This window comes from Protopterus annectens, chromosome 1.part0 (assembly GCF_019279795.1).
Source record: "Protopterus annectens isolate FY-2018-M chromosome 1.part0, PAN1.0, whole genome shotgun sequence".
NCBI classification, from domain to species: Eukaryota; Metazoa; Chordata; order Ceratodontiformes; family Protopteridae; genus Protopterus; species Protopterus annectens.
Genome location: NC_056725.1, coordinates 848,043,195 through 848,059,613, shown reverse-complemented (window position 1 = coordinate 848,059,613; position 16,419 = coordinate 848,043,195). Strand labels below are relative to the sequence as shown.

Here is a 16,419-nt window from a genome sequence, read left to right as displayed (position 1 = left end):
CTGTAGTAACATCTGCCTACACTGATCACCATAACCAGTCTTTGCAGGCAACAGTTAGAATGGTGGCTACATTCCCCATACATACTGGAACATGGTTTGCTGCACAGCTGCAAGCAGTGGTGGTCACCACAGATTCCTTATAGTTAGGGTGGGGGCATTACAAGGGGAGGATGGTCCAAGGATTATGGAGGCAACAGGAGGCTAAGTTTCACATCAGTGTCTGGAAGGTATGAACAGTCCTCCTAACATTGAAGGAATTTCAAGATTACCTTTCTGATGTCATGATTTCTGTTCAAACAGACAATATAACAGTAATTTGGTAAATTAACAACCAAGAGGGAACCAGCTGATATCTCCTATACTGGGAAGCAAAGAGTTTGTGGCAGTGGACAGTAGCTTTGCATCAGTTTCTAATCTGAACATACATGACCAGGTCACTCAGTTTCCTTGGGAACAGGCTGGTCAGGTCTAGCCTAATGCTTCACGAGTGGTCTCTGTAGTCCAGTGGGAGCACAGCAGAGATTTGACCACTGGGGCCAGCCCTTGTTGTGACATATTTGCCTCCCCATACAGCACCGAGTACAGCAAGTTCTTTGATTTGATCCCTCAAGAGGGATAAGTCCGCAAGAGATGCTGTCTTTGGGCAATAGCCTCCCAGTCTGCTGTATTCCTTTACCCCATGCCCCTAATTCTCAGGTTCTGACAGAAAGCAAGCAGATGCAAATCCGTGGAAATCCTAATTGTCCCTCTTTTGTTCTGGGTAGGTCTTTTTTTTCCTTTTCTCTGCCCTCATATCAGAGAGTCTCTCCCCCTGGATTCTGGATCCCACAAGGGGTTTTCTTTCCCACCCATCCAAGAAGTCTCACCTGGATCTTCACATCCTCAAATTCTGAGTGCTTTGTTTATTCAATTCCAGTGATGGTCAATGATCCATGCCTTTCTTTAATGAAGTTAGGATCCCCTCAGCTTCACAGAAGGATTCCAGCTGCAAGTTGCATTGCAGGAAGTATAAATGCTTTGTTATTTGGGCATCCACCCAGGACACTGACCACTTCTTCCCTCCCATTTCAGATATCCTTCATTTCTTAATAACGTTATTCAACTCGGATTGTAATGTTTTCACTATAAAGCTTCGGTTAGCAGCCATTTCTGACTTTCACTTTGGTCAAGAAGCACAATCTCTGGATTCTCACTAACCTTGCAAAGCATTCCTTAGACATGGTTTCCTTCTTTGGCCACAAGTTAGGGAAAAAAATCCCTCCATGGGATCTCAACTTTGTTTAGGAGGCCTTGACAAACATTTCAAGTGAGTTATTATATCAAGAGCTAGGCCTTCCTTTGGAGCCATAGTTCTAAAGAGTCTCCTTACATGATGCCACCCAAGTAGCAGTAGTTGTAGAAACTTGGAATTCTGACCCAAATGTTGGATTGAATGGATGGATTGTTCCCCAATAGGGTCACCTTTTCATATAGCAGGTTTTTGAACTTGAAGGAACTTCTTAATAAGGGAAAGGTACAGAAAGTTGCCACTCGGAAGGGTTGTTTCCCATGTGGCAGATGGAAAGTCTGCAGTAAGATTAGAAACATTGAAGGGGTCAATATCAGTGGTAGAATTTTTAGGTGCATGAAGAATTTCGGTGTGATTCCTGTGGGGTGATCTATATTATTGGATGTAGTTGTTTACCCACCAAATGGTATATGAGACAGACCAGGAGAAATGTAAAAGAACGCATCATTGACCATTTGGGGGACATCAGGAACAGTAGATTGGAGAGCCCAGTAGCATATCAGTTTTACATTGCTCATGGCAATTCTGATATCAGCCTGTTCTTTAGTGTGTTGGCCAAGCCCCACGTTTGTCAAGGTGAAGAGTTTTTGGGCAAATTATTGGCAATATAAACAAAATTAACAATTAGCTTTGAGCCTTACAGCCAAGGGGGTTAAATCAAGAAGTGAATGTAAATGTTATTTAGTTATAAATGCTCGTAGAAGCTTATGGAGTAATTTTGTATTTAATACAGTGTTTTTTCTGAAGATGAGATGTCACTTTAATTAGCCTTGTTGAGGCGCAATCTTAATTGAATTCAGTCAAGGAATTGTATAAAAGTAAACCCATGTGGTGGAATTGTTATTCCTTTGAAGGTGTAAGCCGAGGTACTGGATGCACCAGTAAACTCGTTCATTTTATTCTACTGTGTTTCCTGTGTTTTTTTGGCTTTGGCTTTGGACTTAACTGTTTTTGCATCTCCATAAATGATCAGAAATCTATTCTTCAACCCACTCAGACAATTAATTTCATTGGCTGTCATCTGGACATGACTGTGTCAACAGTATCTCTGCCCTTGGAAAGAAAACCAGTTTTAGCAAAAGCATTCCAAGATGTTTTCTAGCCACCTCACTCACAGCCATTCTGGAATTAATGGCCTTATCTATCCTTATGGTTCAGTTTGCTTGGCTGCTTATGAGAATTCTACAGTGGTTCCTGAAAGCTCAGTGGTCCCAGCTGTAGTAACATCTGCCTACACTGATCACCATAACCAGTCTTTGCAAGCAACAGTTAGAATGGTGGCTACATTCCCCATACATACTGGAACATGGTTTGCTGCACAGCTGCAAGCAGTGGTGGTCACCACAGATTCCTTATAGTTAGGGTGGGGGCATTACAAGCTGAGGATGGTCCAAGTATTGTGGAGGCAACAGGAGGCTAAGTTTCACATCAGTGTCTGGAAGGTATGAACAGTCCTCCTAACACTGAAGGAATTTCAAGATTACCTTTCTGAGGTCATGATTTCTGTTCAAACAGACAATATAACAGTAATTTGGTAAATTAACAACCAAGATGGAACCAGCTGATATCTCCTATACTGGGAAGAAAAGAGTTTGTGGCAGTGGACAGTAGCTTTGCATCAGTTTCTAATCTGAACATACATGACCAGGTCACTCAGTTTCCTTGTGAACAGGCTGGTCAGGTCTAGCCTAATGCTTCACGAGTGGTCTCTGTAGTCCAGTGGGAGCACAGCAGAGATTTGACCACTGGGGCCAGCCCTTGCTGTGACATATTTGCCTCCCCATACAGCACCGAGTACAGCAAGTTCTTTGATTTGATCCCTCAAGAGGGATAAGTCCGCAAGAGATGCTGTCTTTGGGCAATAGCCTCCCAGTCTGCTGTATTCCTTTACCCCATGCCCCTAATTCTCTGGTTCTGACAGAAAGCAAGCAGATGCAAATCCGTGGAAATCCTAATTGTCCCTCTTTTGTTCTGGGTAGGTCTTTTTTTTCCTCTTCTCTGGCCTCATATCAGAGAGTCCCTCCCCCTGGATTCTGGATCCCACAAGGGGTTTTCTTTCCCACCCATCCAAGAAGTCTCACCTGGATCTTCACATCCTCAAATTCTGAGCGCTTGGTTTATTCAATTCCAGTGATGGTCAATGATCCATGCCTTTCTTTAATGAAGTTAGGATCCCCTCATCTTCACAGAAGGATTCCAGCTGCAAGTTGCATTGCAGGAAGTATAAATGCTTTGTTATTTGGGCATCCACCCAGGACACTGACCACTTCTTCCCTCCCATTTCAGATATCCTTCATTTCTTAATAATGTTATTCAACTCGGATTGTAATGTTTTCACTATAAAGCTTCGGTTAGCAGCCATTTCTGACTTTCACTTTGGTCAAGAAGCACAATCTCTGGAATTCCACTAACCTTGCAAAGCATTCCTTAGACATGGTTTCCTTCTTTGGCCACAAGTTAGGGAAAAAATCCCTGCATGGGATCTCAACTTTGTTTAGGAGGCCTTGACAAACATTTCAAGTGAGCTATTATATCAAGAGCTAGGCCTTCCTTTGGAGCCATAGTCCTAAAGAGTCTCCTTACATGATGCCACCCAAGTAGCAGTAGTTGTAGAAACTTAGAATTCTGACCTAAATGTTGGATTGAATGGATGGAATTAATTGGATAAAGCAGATATGTACATACCATAACGCTGGATCCTTTCATCCTAGCATTCTCCTAAATTATAATTTTGTAATACCTGAAGGATGGTTCTCATAAACACACACAATTAGTCTACATGTGTGGGTCGACAGAGAGAAAGGTACAGACACATGCATGTGTATATATATATATATATATATATATATATATATATATTGATTAATAGGGTAATATATTTATATATACAGACACACACACATATACATATAGATATATATAGATTTATGTGTGTGTGTTTATATATATATATATATATATATATATATATATATAATGTGTGTGTGTGTATATACACACACACACACACACGCAAACTAGACATACATAAGTACATACATACGTGTGTATTTGTGTGTTTGTGTGTGTGTGTGTGTGTGTGTGTGTGTGTGTGTGTGTGTGTGTGTGTGTGTGTGTGTGTGTGTGTATGTGTTATAGTAAATGTGTTTCAATCAGTCATCTAAGATTTACTTTGAAACCCTCAGTATAAGAAAACCGAAAACATGGTGTCATCACCCTTTTTCTGATGAAACACAAGTAAATCAGTGTTTTTTTTTTCTCATCAGGATGCAATTTAGGAAGACTCTACCATGTAAGCTGAGGAGAACTTCCAACACTTGGTCTGATCTGGAGTCTGAGCGAAATCAAAGAGTCTTTATAGCTGTAGGAATACATTTTATATGCACAAATGCTTGGTTTACAGAATTGTTTTGTGTAGTTTGAGCCTTTAAACCACAGGTCATATGTTATTAGCTGCATATTCCTTGTTGTTTTGTTTTCTTCACTTTTATAGATAAAGGGATCTTGGTCAAGCAAAAGAGGTAAAGAAAACTACAATCCCTACAGCTATGGCAACATCTGTACTAACTGCTGTGCAGCTTTGTGTGGGCCTTTGCCTCCAAGGTAAGATCCAAGCAGGTAGCCCTAAATGTGCATTCAGTTCACGTAGTGCAAACTTTCAGTTATCCCTTTAAATGTCATCATTTACAAATATTTGTTTCATCAGTTTTAAATGTTCTAACATGGTTGTATAAAGAAAATTGTATATTATGCTACAGGAATATAAATCGTTTCATTTGGGTCTTTTTGGACGTATATTGATTTTATAACGTTCAGCATCCCAGCATCCTGGGAACCACAGATGATGTTACTGTGTCAATTTTTTGACAGGGATTGCACCCACTGCATTCATCCAATTTGGGTCTCTACTTCTACACCCCTAGTCTTTAAACATACTACCTCCAAGTTTGTGCTACCTTGGAGAAAATGATAAAAGTGTATTTCAGTTTTCTGAAAGGTAGTGACACCTCTGAGGTAGTATACTTCGAGATTGTGAGTATGGGGCAGTCCCCCCACATCAAGGGTTTTTGAGGGGTACACAACTGCAAATTGTATGGTAATCAAGCAACAATCAAATGATCTCCACGAGAACTTTTTAGCCGAAATGCTGAATGCAAGAAAATGGTTTTCGGTATTACATAATAGACCCTTTTATTTATTGATTTGCTAAGAGGGATGTTTTTGGATAAAAAAGTTCACTTTAATTGACTCCTTTATTACATACTAAAACTAGTTAACAACTAAGGTAAACAGATGAAAAAAAAAGTTAATTGCATAACAAAGTGCAAGCATGGCATTGCTTTCCATTGTATGAGGATTAGAATGGTGTGCACTTGATAATTTCTTAATAGTGGCGGGTTTTATTTGTTTATTTATTTTGCTGCAGCAAAGCCAGTAATATTTCTAGAAGATAAAAAGCTCCAACAAAGTCACAACACTAGTAAAAAGATCCAAGAAAATAAAACCAAGAAAAAATGAATAGCACAGCAGCATTCAAGGATCCAACCAACAAACAAGAGGGTTGAGTCATTCTAATCAAAGTAAGATGTCTCAAGCTAGTGTTAACAGGCTCTTTATTCGGTAAGCGCTTTCATGGATACTGGCTCCCCACTTCTTCGGACCTTAATAAAACCAACAACCATAAAAATCTTTATATATAAAAGTTAATCAAACATTGGCCAATCAACACATTCTTCCAATTAATTAAACATTGACCAATCAACACATTCTTCCAATTAAGAGTTAAAAGAAGTGTTAATCAGTATCTAGAACCGTATTTTACCAGGACAAAAAATTTATGTATGTGAAAAAACACATATATAGAGAATTAATTTATACAAATCCTTATTTGCCCTAACAAAAATATACATAAAAATAATTATGAGTTCTAAAATATATAATACATCATTCATATTAATACATTTGAAAACATGTGCCTAACATCATAAAAAATGTATATCTAACTACAGTCAACAAGAACACCTCATGTATTTGCTGCATTTCATCAACAAAATATACACTCTGTCATAGACAGAGTATGTCACATTCACTATATTTATATTAAATTTCATCTGTGAAATGTCCTAATCTTAAGTATAGGTTTAATGGGGGCACTATCATTTAGGCCCCCTACCCCTGTCCGCTTGCAACCTGATTATCCACCTTGTTTCAGATGTCTCTGTCTTTTTTTTTATATCACCTCCCCTCTCATTTTCCTTCACATTCTCAATAACTAAAAACCTGAAAGTGTGTTGAGGTCCCTCTGTTGATACATGTTTGGCCAGTGCATTAGTTATATCAAAATTTCTAATGCTTAGTAGATGTTCCCTTAGTCTATATCTGAACTTTCTATCTGTCTTTCCCACATAAAAACAAAAGCATTGATTACACACCCCAAATATACTATACTCAAGGTGTCACAGTTAGCTGACACTTTAACCCTGAACTCCCTCCCAGTGTCTGGATGCAAGAACACATTATTGGTATCAATCTGTTGGCATCGGTTACATTTATTACATAATTCTGTACCCCTGTAATAAGTGGCAGCTCCCTCTGTGTTATCTGAATGGCTGAGAAGTCTCTTCAGAGATCTTTTATTTTTAAAGAGAAATTTGGGTTTATCACCCACTATCTCCCTAATGTGCCCATCATGTATAAGTATAGGCCAATATTTATTAACTATATCTGTTATTTTATTGACCTCATTCGTGTAATGATAGGCACCTTGAGCGTGTTGTTCATCTCCATCATCAAATTAGTGCGATTATTTTGTCCCACTGAAAAATATGGTTTGCCAACAGTATTTCTCAAGTCCATAGCTTCACTCATGGCAAATCCAATATTGTTGTCTGCATAGCCTGTCTCACTGAACCTTTCTCTAAGGTCCTGCACTTCATTATTGAACACTTCATCTTGTGCTATCAATCTAGATACTCTAAGGGTTTGTCCTTTGACTACATTTTTAAATATGTGCTTGGGATGCGTACTCTTCCTGTAGAAAAGTGTATTCTTATGGCAATCTTCCCTATGGACTCTTATCGATATTCCCCCTGCATCAGTTCTATAAACTTTCACATCCAAATAATCTGTGATGGTATCCGAATATCTAAGATCAGATTTTAGGAAGGATGTACTATTGTCCATTTCCCTATGGAAATTCTTAAGCTCCTCATCCCCTCCTTGCCATAACAGGAAGAGATCATCCACAAAGCATTTATAAAATAAAATTTGGGGCCATTTACCATTAAAAACATATTCTCTCTCCTAGGAGGCCATCAACAAATTCGCATAACTGGTGCCACTTGAAGTGCCCATGGCCACCCCATCTTTCTGTAAATATATATCGTGGTCAAAGATCACCACATTATTGGTTAAAACTTGTCCCATTAATAAATGAATTCAATGCATATGCCACTGAGTGTTCCATCTGATACTAAATGACTTCTCAAAATCTCTACACCCAGTTCATTCGTGTTTGAGGTGAAAAGTGAATGAACATCTAATGTTACCATCAAAAAATGTATCTCATGCATCTGCTTATCATTCACATATTCAAATAAATCAATCAGAAAATGTTTAGTATCTCTAAGAATATGGATGTTCTTGCCCACTATTGGTCTAAGTGTTTTCTGTATGTGTATTGAAATGGGTTTGGTTACCCATCCACGTCCTGTGACTATAGGCCTCAGGGGTGGAAACACTGTATTTTTGTGACTTTTCAGGAGCCCTTGAATAACTGGTATTAAATTATATAAATCAATAGTGATCCAGTTATCAAGCAGGCAATCATACAAAGTATTCTCTAATTTTGTTAGCATACTTTCAATAACTTTGTGATCAATAACCTTAAAAGTGTTCACATCTCTCAATAGTTCTTTCATTTTAGAACCATAATATAGTTTGTCCATAATTACAACTGGACCCCCTTTATCTGCCGCCTTTATTATTATAGAGTCATCCAGTTGTAAACGTTCTCTTCCTGTTGTGGTATATTGAAAATTTACCCATGGTTGGTGTGGTTTAACCATGAGGGCAAAGCCCGAGTGATTAAACTAAGACGACCGTGGTTAAATCTTCAGTATAGCACACCACGGAGTCAGTTATTGCTATTATACAATGACATTATTTAAAAAAAAACATTGCTTACTTTTCTTAAATAATGTCATTGTATGAAGGCTCTGTGGCGTTCTTCCACTTTCCTTGGATATCCCGCTGCCTTTTTTTTATGTACTGCGCATGCGGATGGGAATCTCATTCCCACACTTATGCAGTACCTCAGTGCTGTGTGACAGGTGTGTATATACAGCAATGGAGAAAGGAAGATCTCTGTTGCCCTTTTTTTTTTTAATTAAAAAAAGATACCAGGACACTTTGAAAGTACGGGAGAGATGGGACATAGAAAATAAAAGGATAATCAGGTACGTTTCTTTAGTTTGCCATAACATACCTGATTGTTCCTTTATTTTTGTCTTTCCCATCTCTCTCGCTGGTTTCAAGTGTTCGGTTTTGTAAGTTTATTATTTCGTTCTTTCTTTCTTTATTTTTGGTTTAAGTAAAAGGAAAGTAAAATTTTTATGGCATCTATTAATGTAAAAAACTCCAGGCAACCGGACCTTTTTCCATTGGTATATGCTCAGATTTGCAATAAGCATGCTGGTTGTGCTGACAAATCAGTGTGCTTTGTGAATATTAATAGACAGTCATTGTATAATCAGTCTTAAATCACACGTCATCTTTCCATGTGCAGAACATTAGTGAGTTTCTTCAAAGGGTTTCAGGTTCAGTTTGTTGTACATATTTATGTGTGTGTGTGTGTGTGTGTGTGTGTGTGTGTGTGTGTGTGTGTACATATATATATATATATATATATATATATATATATATATATATGTGTATACAGATATACACTGTGCATGCACGTGTGTGTGTATATATATATATATATATATGTGTGTGTGTGTGTGTGTATATATATATATATGTGTATATATATATATATATATATATACATATATAGATATATATATATATATTTTATATGTCTGTGTATATATATATATATATATATATATATATATATTTTTTTTTTTATATATATATATATATATATCTATCTATATATATATATATATATATATATATATATATATATATATGTCTGCATATATATATATATATATCTTTGGCAGCAGGGAGAGGCTCTCTAAGTAAAAGTGTTTATTTTCCAAAGCAGTTAGTGGAATACATAAACTGAGTGTTTATTTATTTTATTCTTTCATGCTCTGCACAGACACATTTGCATTCCACTTATCTAAATTCATGGCTGTACAGTAAGTGAAACTTTTGATGCAGATTGCTTTATTATCTTTGCTCTGGATTTCCTTATCCTTCAGGAGTTTTGTGTACATGTGCAGAAACAATGCTGAATGTATATATTAATCAAGGATCTATGGTGGTATAACACAATCTGTTTATATATTGACAACACACAAATAATGCACAAATATATACACATGCTACACTACACATCATAATACACATACAGTAGAGTCTTGGTGAGTACCTTCGTGAGGTGGACCCTGTTTTTCTACAAAATCTCACCAAGGCAACACTGATATATACACTATATTTATATAGCATATATCATGGACAGAAGTAGGTCAAAATTTTAAAAAGATAGCTGGGTGCATAAGACTCGAGATAAAAAAGTGCCCAATCCTGGTATGCGCACTGGTGCCAGGACTGGGAAAAAATGACATTGTAGAATCCTCAAAATACGGAAACATTCCTACAATGAGGCCAGGCCAGACCCAGGGGGTGAATGCCCCCTCCCCCATTGTAGAAGGAAGTAGCAGTCCACAAAAGTCACAAAAACTGATAGGCCAAAGAAGAGCCATAAAGAGGATAGTGTGGACTACTGAGGATAAGAAAGAATTTGTGTATTGTTACTATTATGCAAAAAGCCCATAATTTCCAGACACAAGATATACAAAAAGATTGAGAGAAATTAGAGGAAAGAAAAATACTTCTGCAAGAAAAACTGTCAAAAGCTTCAAATAAAAATGGTCATTAATACAACAGATTTTTGAAAAACAGTATATAAACCAAGAAACGTTCATCTGTTTAGAAAAAGAAGCATCTGAGGAAGTGCGAAAATGTAAACAACAAAACCTAGATATTTTTGAAAAGTATAAAAAAGAAACATGGACATGGAAAAAGAGAGAGAGATTTGATATGGTGCAATATTTATGCAAAGTTGAAAGCCAGATTAATCAACATAAAGAAGGCAGCCCCAAAGATATTCAAAGAGAAATACAGGCAAAGGCATCCAGACATGGAAATTTTCACAATAAAAATATAATATGACAAAGAGAGAATGTAGAAAATCAGATTAGTAAAGTAGAAGTTAAAAAATAGAAGTTGAAGTTATGGAGTGCCTGCAAAGTGAAGGATTTGATATAGAAGGTCTAACACAGGTTTCATCACTGCATGATGGAACAAGTCCCCAAAGTAAGGAGAAACAGGAAGATCAGGAAATGTTTGAAGAACTATGGACATGGGAAAGAAAAAGAAACTTAATATGGTGTAATATCTATGCAAAGGAGAAAGCAAAACTAATAAATACAAAAAGAGCAGCACCAAGAAGAGAAATACAGGCAAAGGAATCTGGACATGGAAAACTTTACAATCCAAAAATAATAAGACATTGGAAAAGTAGAAAAGGAGATCAGTAATGGCGGAGTTAAAGAAATAGTAACTGAAGTTACAGAGTACCTCCAAAGTGAGGGATTCAGTGTAGAAAATCTAATTCAGAAAGGACCATAAAAGGGTAGAGCAGTAGAACACATTAAGGGGAAACCAGTGGAACGGAAAGCAATTGGTCAGGTGCCATATGAAGATATTTTGGAGCCTTTCACAGGAAACCAGTATAAACATTCACTTGAAGCTGGATGGCAAGGGAAGGAACAGGAAACTGTATAAACTCTGACACAGTTAATGTTGAGGCTTGATACACCAGTGAATTCTCATATTACAGAGCAATGGGTGGCACAGGATGAAATTGAAGAGAATGTTCCACATCAAGATGCAATAGAACTTTCAATAGAATGCCCACAGGAAATGGAAAACAAAAAATGTGCCCTCAGTTTAGAAGAAAACAAGCTGTAAGCAATTTATGTTCGACCCAAAAATGTTTTATAGAGAATTGGGAAATAAGGTAAAAGGAATTGAAAGACTGCCAAAAAAAGAGGAGGTAGACACATTTTGGAGAAGTATCTATGAAGATCCTGTGGAACATAACAAAAATGCTAAATGGATAGAAAAAGTAAAAGAAAGAATCAGAAGTTTAAAGGTACAGGATATGAAATGGGATGAAATAACAGCCAGGGAGATTGAAACAAAGTTAAGAAATGCCTCAAATTGGAAAACCCAGGCCCAGATGTAGTACCTAACTTCTGGTTAAAAGTATTAACATCTTTGCATGAAGACTTAGCCATGAGTAAGAACTGTTTATATGCACACCCGGAACAGACACCAACCTGGCTAACAACAGGAAAAGCAATGCTCCTACTTAAGAGTGAACTCAGTCTACCCTAAAAATTATAGACGTATTACTTGCCTTCCGATGACATATAAACTATACACTGGAATTGAGGCTGACAGAGTCTATAGTCATTTAGAAGAAAAGTCTGTTATGGCAATAGAACAAAAGGGCAATAAAAGAAAGTCATATGGAACAAAGGATCATTTGCTGTTAAATAAAGTCATAGTGGAGAACTGTAAAAAGGGGAAGAATTTAAGTATGGCATGGATTGACAACAAAAAAGCATTTGATAGTATCCCACATTCATGGATATAAATGTGCTTAAAAATGTATAAGCTACACCCCACACTGATCAACTACATTACATTGACCATGAAACAGTGACAAGCCATTCTGCAATTAAGCTATGATAAAGGACAAATTATTATTCCAGGGATAAAAAAATCGCAACTCTCTCTGTCACTGCTGCTATTCTGTGTTGCCCTTAACCCATTAGGCTGTCTATTTAACAGCTTAGGCCATGGCTATAATTTAACTCCTAGAAAGCAACAAAGTGTAAAGACTTCTCATCTTCTGCTTGTTAATGATTTGGAACCTTTATAGCTCATCAGATGAGGAACTGAAAGTACAACTGCAAGTTGTCAAAAGTTTTTCAGATGAAATAAGAATGTCATTTTGTCTTGATAAATGAGCAAAAGCAACCTTTAATGCAGGAAAACAGCAGCACCAAGAAAACATGTTTGGGACAAGAATGTGGTATAAAAGAACTTGAGCAAGAGGGAGTGTATAAATATTTGGGAATTGATGAAGGATCAACAATAAAACATGAACAAATGCAAGTAAAACTTAGAAAGGAGTACTTTAAAAGACTGAAATTAATCCTGAAAACAACATTGGCATCTAGGAACAAAATCCAAGCTATAGACCAGTTTGCTCTTCCTCTCCTAACTTACAGTTTTGGAGTGATTGACTGGCCCCAAAACATGTTGGATAGATTAGATAGGAAAACAAGAAGGATGTTTCATGTTCACCAAATGATTTATAAAAATCATTGCAATACCCACATAACTGCTGACCTCACAAGACCCAAATGTAGCGAAAGTTTTGAAACATGAGGAGAATAAGTCAAAGATGACTTCTCTGCTTAATCTAGCAGAAGCATATTGGCGTCAAGCAGGAATGGAAATCACACCAGAAGTAGATGAAAATCAGGCAGCAACTGAATGTGCCAAAAAAACAAAAGAAATAATATAAGCTGGAGGACCAGATGAGAAGGCAAGAAATGTGGAAAATGCATAAATATAGTTGCAAGTATAGAAAACTTCTGGAAGAACCTCATGTTGATCAGGAAGGAATTGTTAAGGAGAGATGAATTCAAACTAAGAAATGAAAGGTTAATATTGGCAGCCCAAGATAGTGGGCTAATGTACATGTTGGCTTACAAAGTCCATTGAACTTGTGGGAGAAACAGACTAATGTAGGTTTTGTAATACTAATGGCAGAAGAACTGTATACTGAAAGGAATAATAATGTGGCAAGATTGTTCCACTGGAGATTGTGCCAACATTATGGTAGTGAAATGGCTGAAAAACTTTGGAAACATGACCCACAAAGCATCATAGAAAAGGATGAAGTCTATATCATGTGGGACCATCCATTACCAACAGTTCAGAAGCTAGATGCTAAAAAACTGGATATAGTGGTCCAGGAAAAGAAGACAAAAGAAGCATTTATCATTGAAATTGCCACACACAGTGACTACAGTGTCCTGTGCACAGAGAGACACGGAGTCATAAAATATCAAAATCTGCCAGCAGAAACAAGAGCAATGTGGAAGAAAGATACCCAGTCAGTTCCAATAGTAGTATGAGCAACAGGTCTTATAAAAGAGAATTTACAATCGTATTTAGATATGTTACCAATACATGTAACCCCATATGAACTGCAGGAGTCATTACTGAGCACAATGCGGGTGCTGCAAAGAGCACTTCTGGCTGATATGAAAGATTGAAACAAAACTAATTTCATGAACTTTAATCGTACTTTGACTTGGGAATGGGGTCCATTCCTGTCACCATAATAGAAACCCAAAAGATTTGGAGAAATTAAAAAATAGGGAGTCAGTTATCTGAACTAATTGGACCTAGGGTAGTTTGGGTAATCAAACTGTTCGGATAATCAAACATATATTTGAACTGGATAAAAAACTTCTAAAAATGTTTTTGATTAATTATTCATTCTTATCATATTGAGACAGTTCCAGTAGCTAGTACTGTCAGTACATGGTAGACATTTCTGCAATTGTGTGATGCCCCCGTACTTCCTCCACTGTTTTTTGTCCTAGCTTATCATTTATACATGGCCATAAGAAATTCAGCTCATTTCTAATTCCTAGCTGATTTTTCTCTGGAGCTCCCTTGTATTCAACCCACCAGTCTTAAACTGATAAAGGTTTAGAACAGTTATTTTTCTTCTGCTCTCTCTAGATCAGTGTGTGAGTTGTACTTTAAGGAGCCACTCCAGTCTATGGGCATGTGCATATAAGTAGAGAGCACATACAAGCAAGAGTGCCATTTTGAGTGAGCAGTTGAAGTGAAAGCATGCATGTGTGTAGCATTTAGTCATTTAGTTTGTTGAAGTTTTATGTTCCAGTTATCCATCCTGATGTGTTGTGTGTAATAAATGACTTAAACAAACACCCAGCATCATAGTCTTATTTGAATACACAAGAGGAGTGACATGGCGTCAGAATGGGATCCAGAGTAAAACTTCTTCAAAACCATGAGGCACATAGTTTCAATTGGAGAATATACAGAAGTGAATCACCCGATGCTCAAACAACTCGCAAACTGGGCAGGAAGATAAGTCCAGGTGCTAAAACTTGTTTAAATGACCTTTTACTCAACTAATATGCAATAAAGCATTCAAAACAAATTTCTAATTAAGCGAAATGTTCAAAACCACAATATATTGATAAAATACTTGAAATAACTTCCGAATTGCATAATATTTATAAAAAAGGGAAAAAGACTATTTTTTCACCATGTGGTTTTTTTTTTTCATATTAACTAAAGTTTTTCAAAGTATCTGAAGTGTACAAAGTGTTGGCCAGTGTGTGCAGTATTACAATACAGTTATTTAATAGAGTACATCATTTCAAAGAATTTATGGTGCAGTTGAATATTTTTCAAGTACCTGGTGTGTCTTTATATATTATTACAAGGAAATTTTCTTGACATGACAAAAGGATTTTGCAGATCTGCTCCACTTGTGTTTGATAATAATGTTGCTGAATATTGAAAGGTGTTTCAAGAAGAGTACAATATTGTCATACAGGCTGCTTTTCCTGATAAAGACGCATATACAAAGGCATTTATTCTGCTTAATTTAGCTGGTTCAGATCCATTGAAAGGGAGCGCTCATTTGTGTATGCTCCAGCTGTGTATGTAAGGAAGGGGCAAAATCACCATATTGTGGTACCAGCTGAAATGCGTGAAGATCCTGAGTGCTTAAAACATAAATTTAAAGAAATCTGTAACCCCCAAACAAGTATTACAATGGGAAGGCACATAGTTTACAGAAGGGATTAAAAGTCTGGTGAAACTTTTGCAAAATATATAACTGATTTAAGAAACCAGGCAAAATGTGCAAATTTGTTGACCTAAGAGATGAGATGAGATGATAAAAGACAGGCTTGTGTGTGGTATTAAAGATGATGCACTGAGAAAGATTTTTCTTTGAGACAGTGATTTAACTTTGAATAAGGCAGTAGGGATTTGTCAGATACATGTGTTCACAGAAAAGCACACAAATATGCTTGCAAATGAAAAATGCGTGATTGCAGTGCCTACCAGTGCTAATGTTGATAGTATGCAGCACAAGGTTAAAACATACAGGCCTAACCGCAAGGCGACACCCTGGGCCTCTCTAGCAAAACCCAGAGCAGCTTCACTAAAATCCAAGGCACACTCAATAAAGCAGAGGGGTGATTCAGCAAAACCTGTGATAAGTCTCATAGTCAACTGCCGTAATTGTGGAGGTAGCCATGAGCCCAAGTGAGAGAAGTCCTTAGCCTTTGGTCAGCAGTGCTACACATGTAAAAAGTGGAATAATTTCAAAAGGTTCTTAAATCTAAAGGGATACATTCTTTTATTAAAAGAGAGCATTCAGAGAGGCAAGTTGATCAACTAGAAAGCTGCAACCCTATTTTTGTGTTGATGGTGTGCCTGTGCTTGGTGAAACAGTCGATGCAGTAAATTTGTTGGCAAAGAATGAAGTATTTTGTACTGTTCTGATTAATGGAAGACCAGTAGAGCTCAAGGTTGATACTGGTTCAAAGTGCAATGTTATATCAGCAAAAATTTTGCCAAAGTTAGTGCTGCTGAGAAGTTTGATCTGGCAAAGTTTGAGACATTTGTTGCTTATGGTAGTGAAGAAATTCATACCAAAGGCTCAATAGTGCTTTCATGTTACTCTGCTGGTAACAACTATGACTTGCATTTTTACATAGTTAAGAGGCATGTGCTGCCATTGTTAGGCCTCAGAGACA

The 16,419-nt window shown here is 37.1% G+C and overlaps 1 protein-coding gene across 2 annotated transcripts in view; it reads left to right on the top strand.

Annotated features, from left to right (window-relative positions):
- The window catches only part of ZDHHC14 (zinc finger DHHC-type palmitoyltransferase 14), a 1,825,619-nt gene that overhangs the window by 1,669,881 nt on the left and 139,319 nt on the right, over positions 1-16,419 (top strand). For both annotated transcript variants that reach the window (XM_044063663.1, XM_044063664.1), the window contains exon 7: positions 4,782-4,891. In XM_044063663.1, the coding sequence (XP_043919598.1) occupies positions 4,782-4,891 (110 nt within the window). The remainder of the gene's footprint in view (positions 1-4,781; positions 4,892-16,419) is intronic.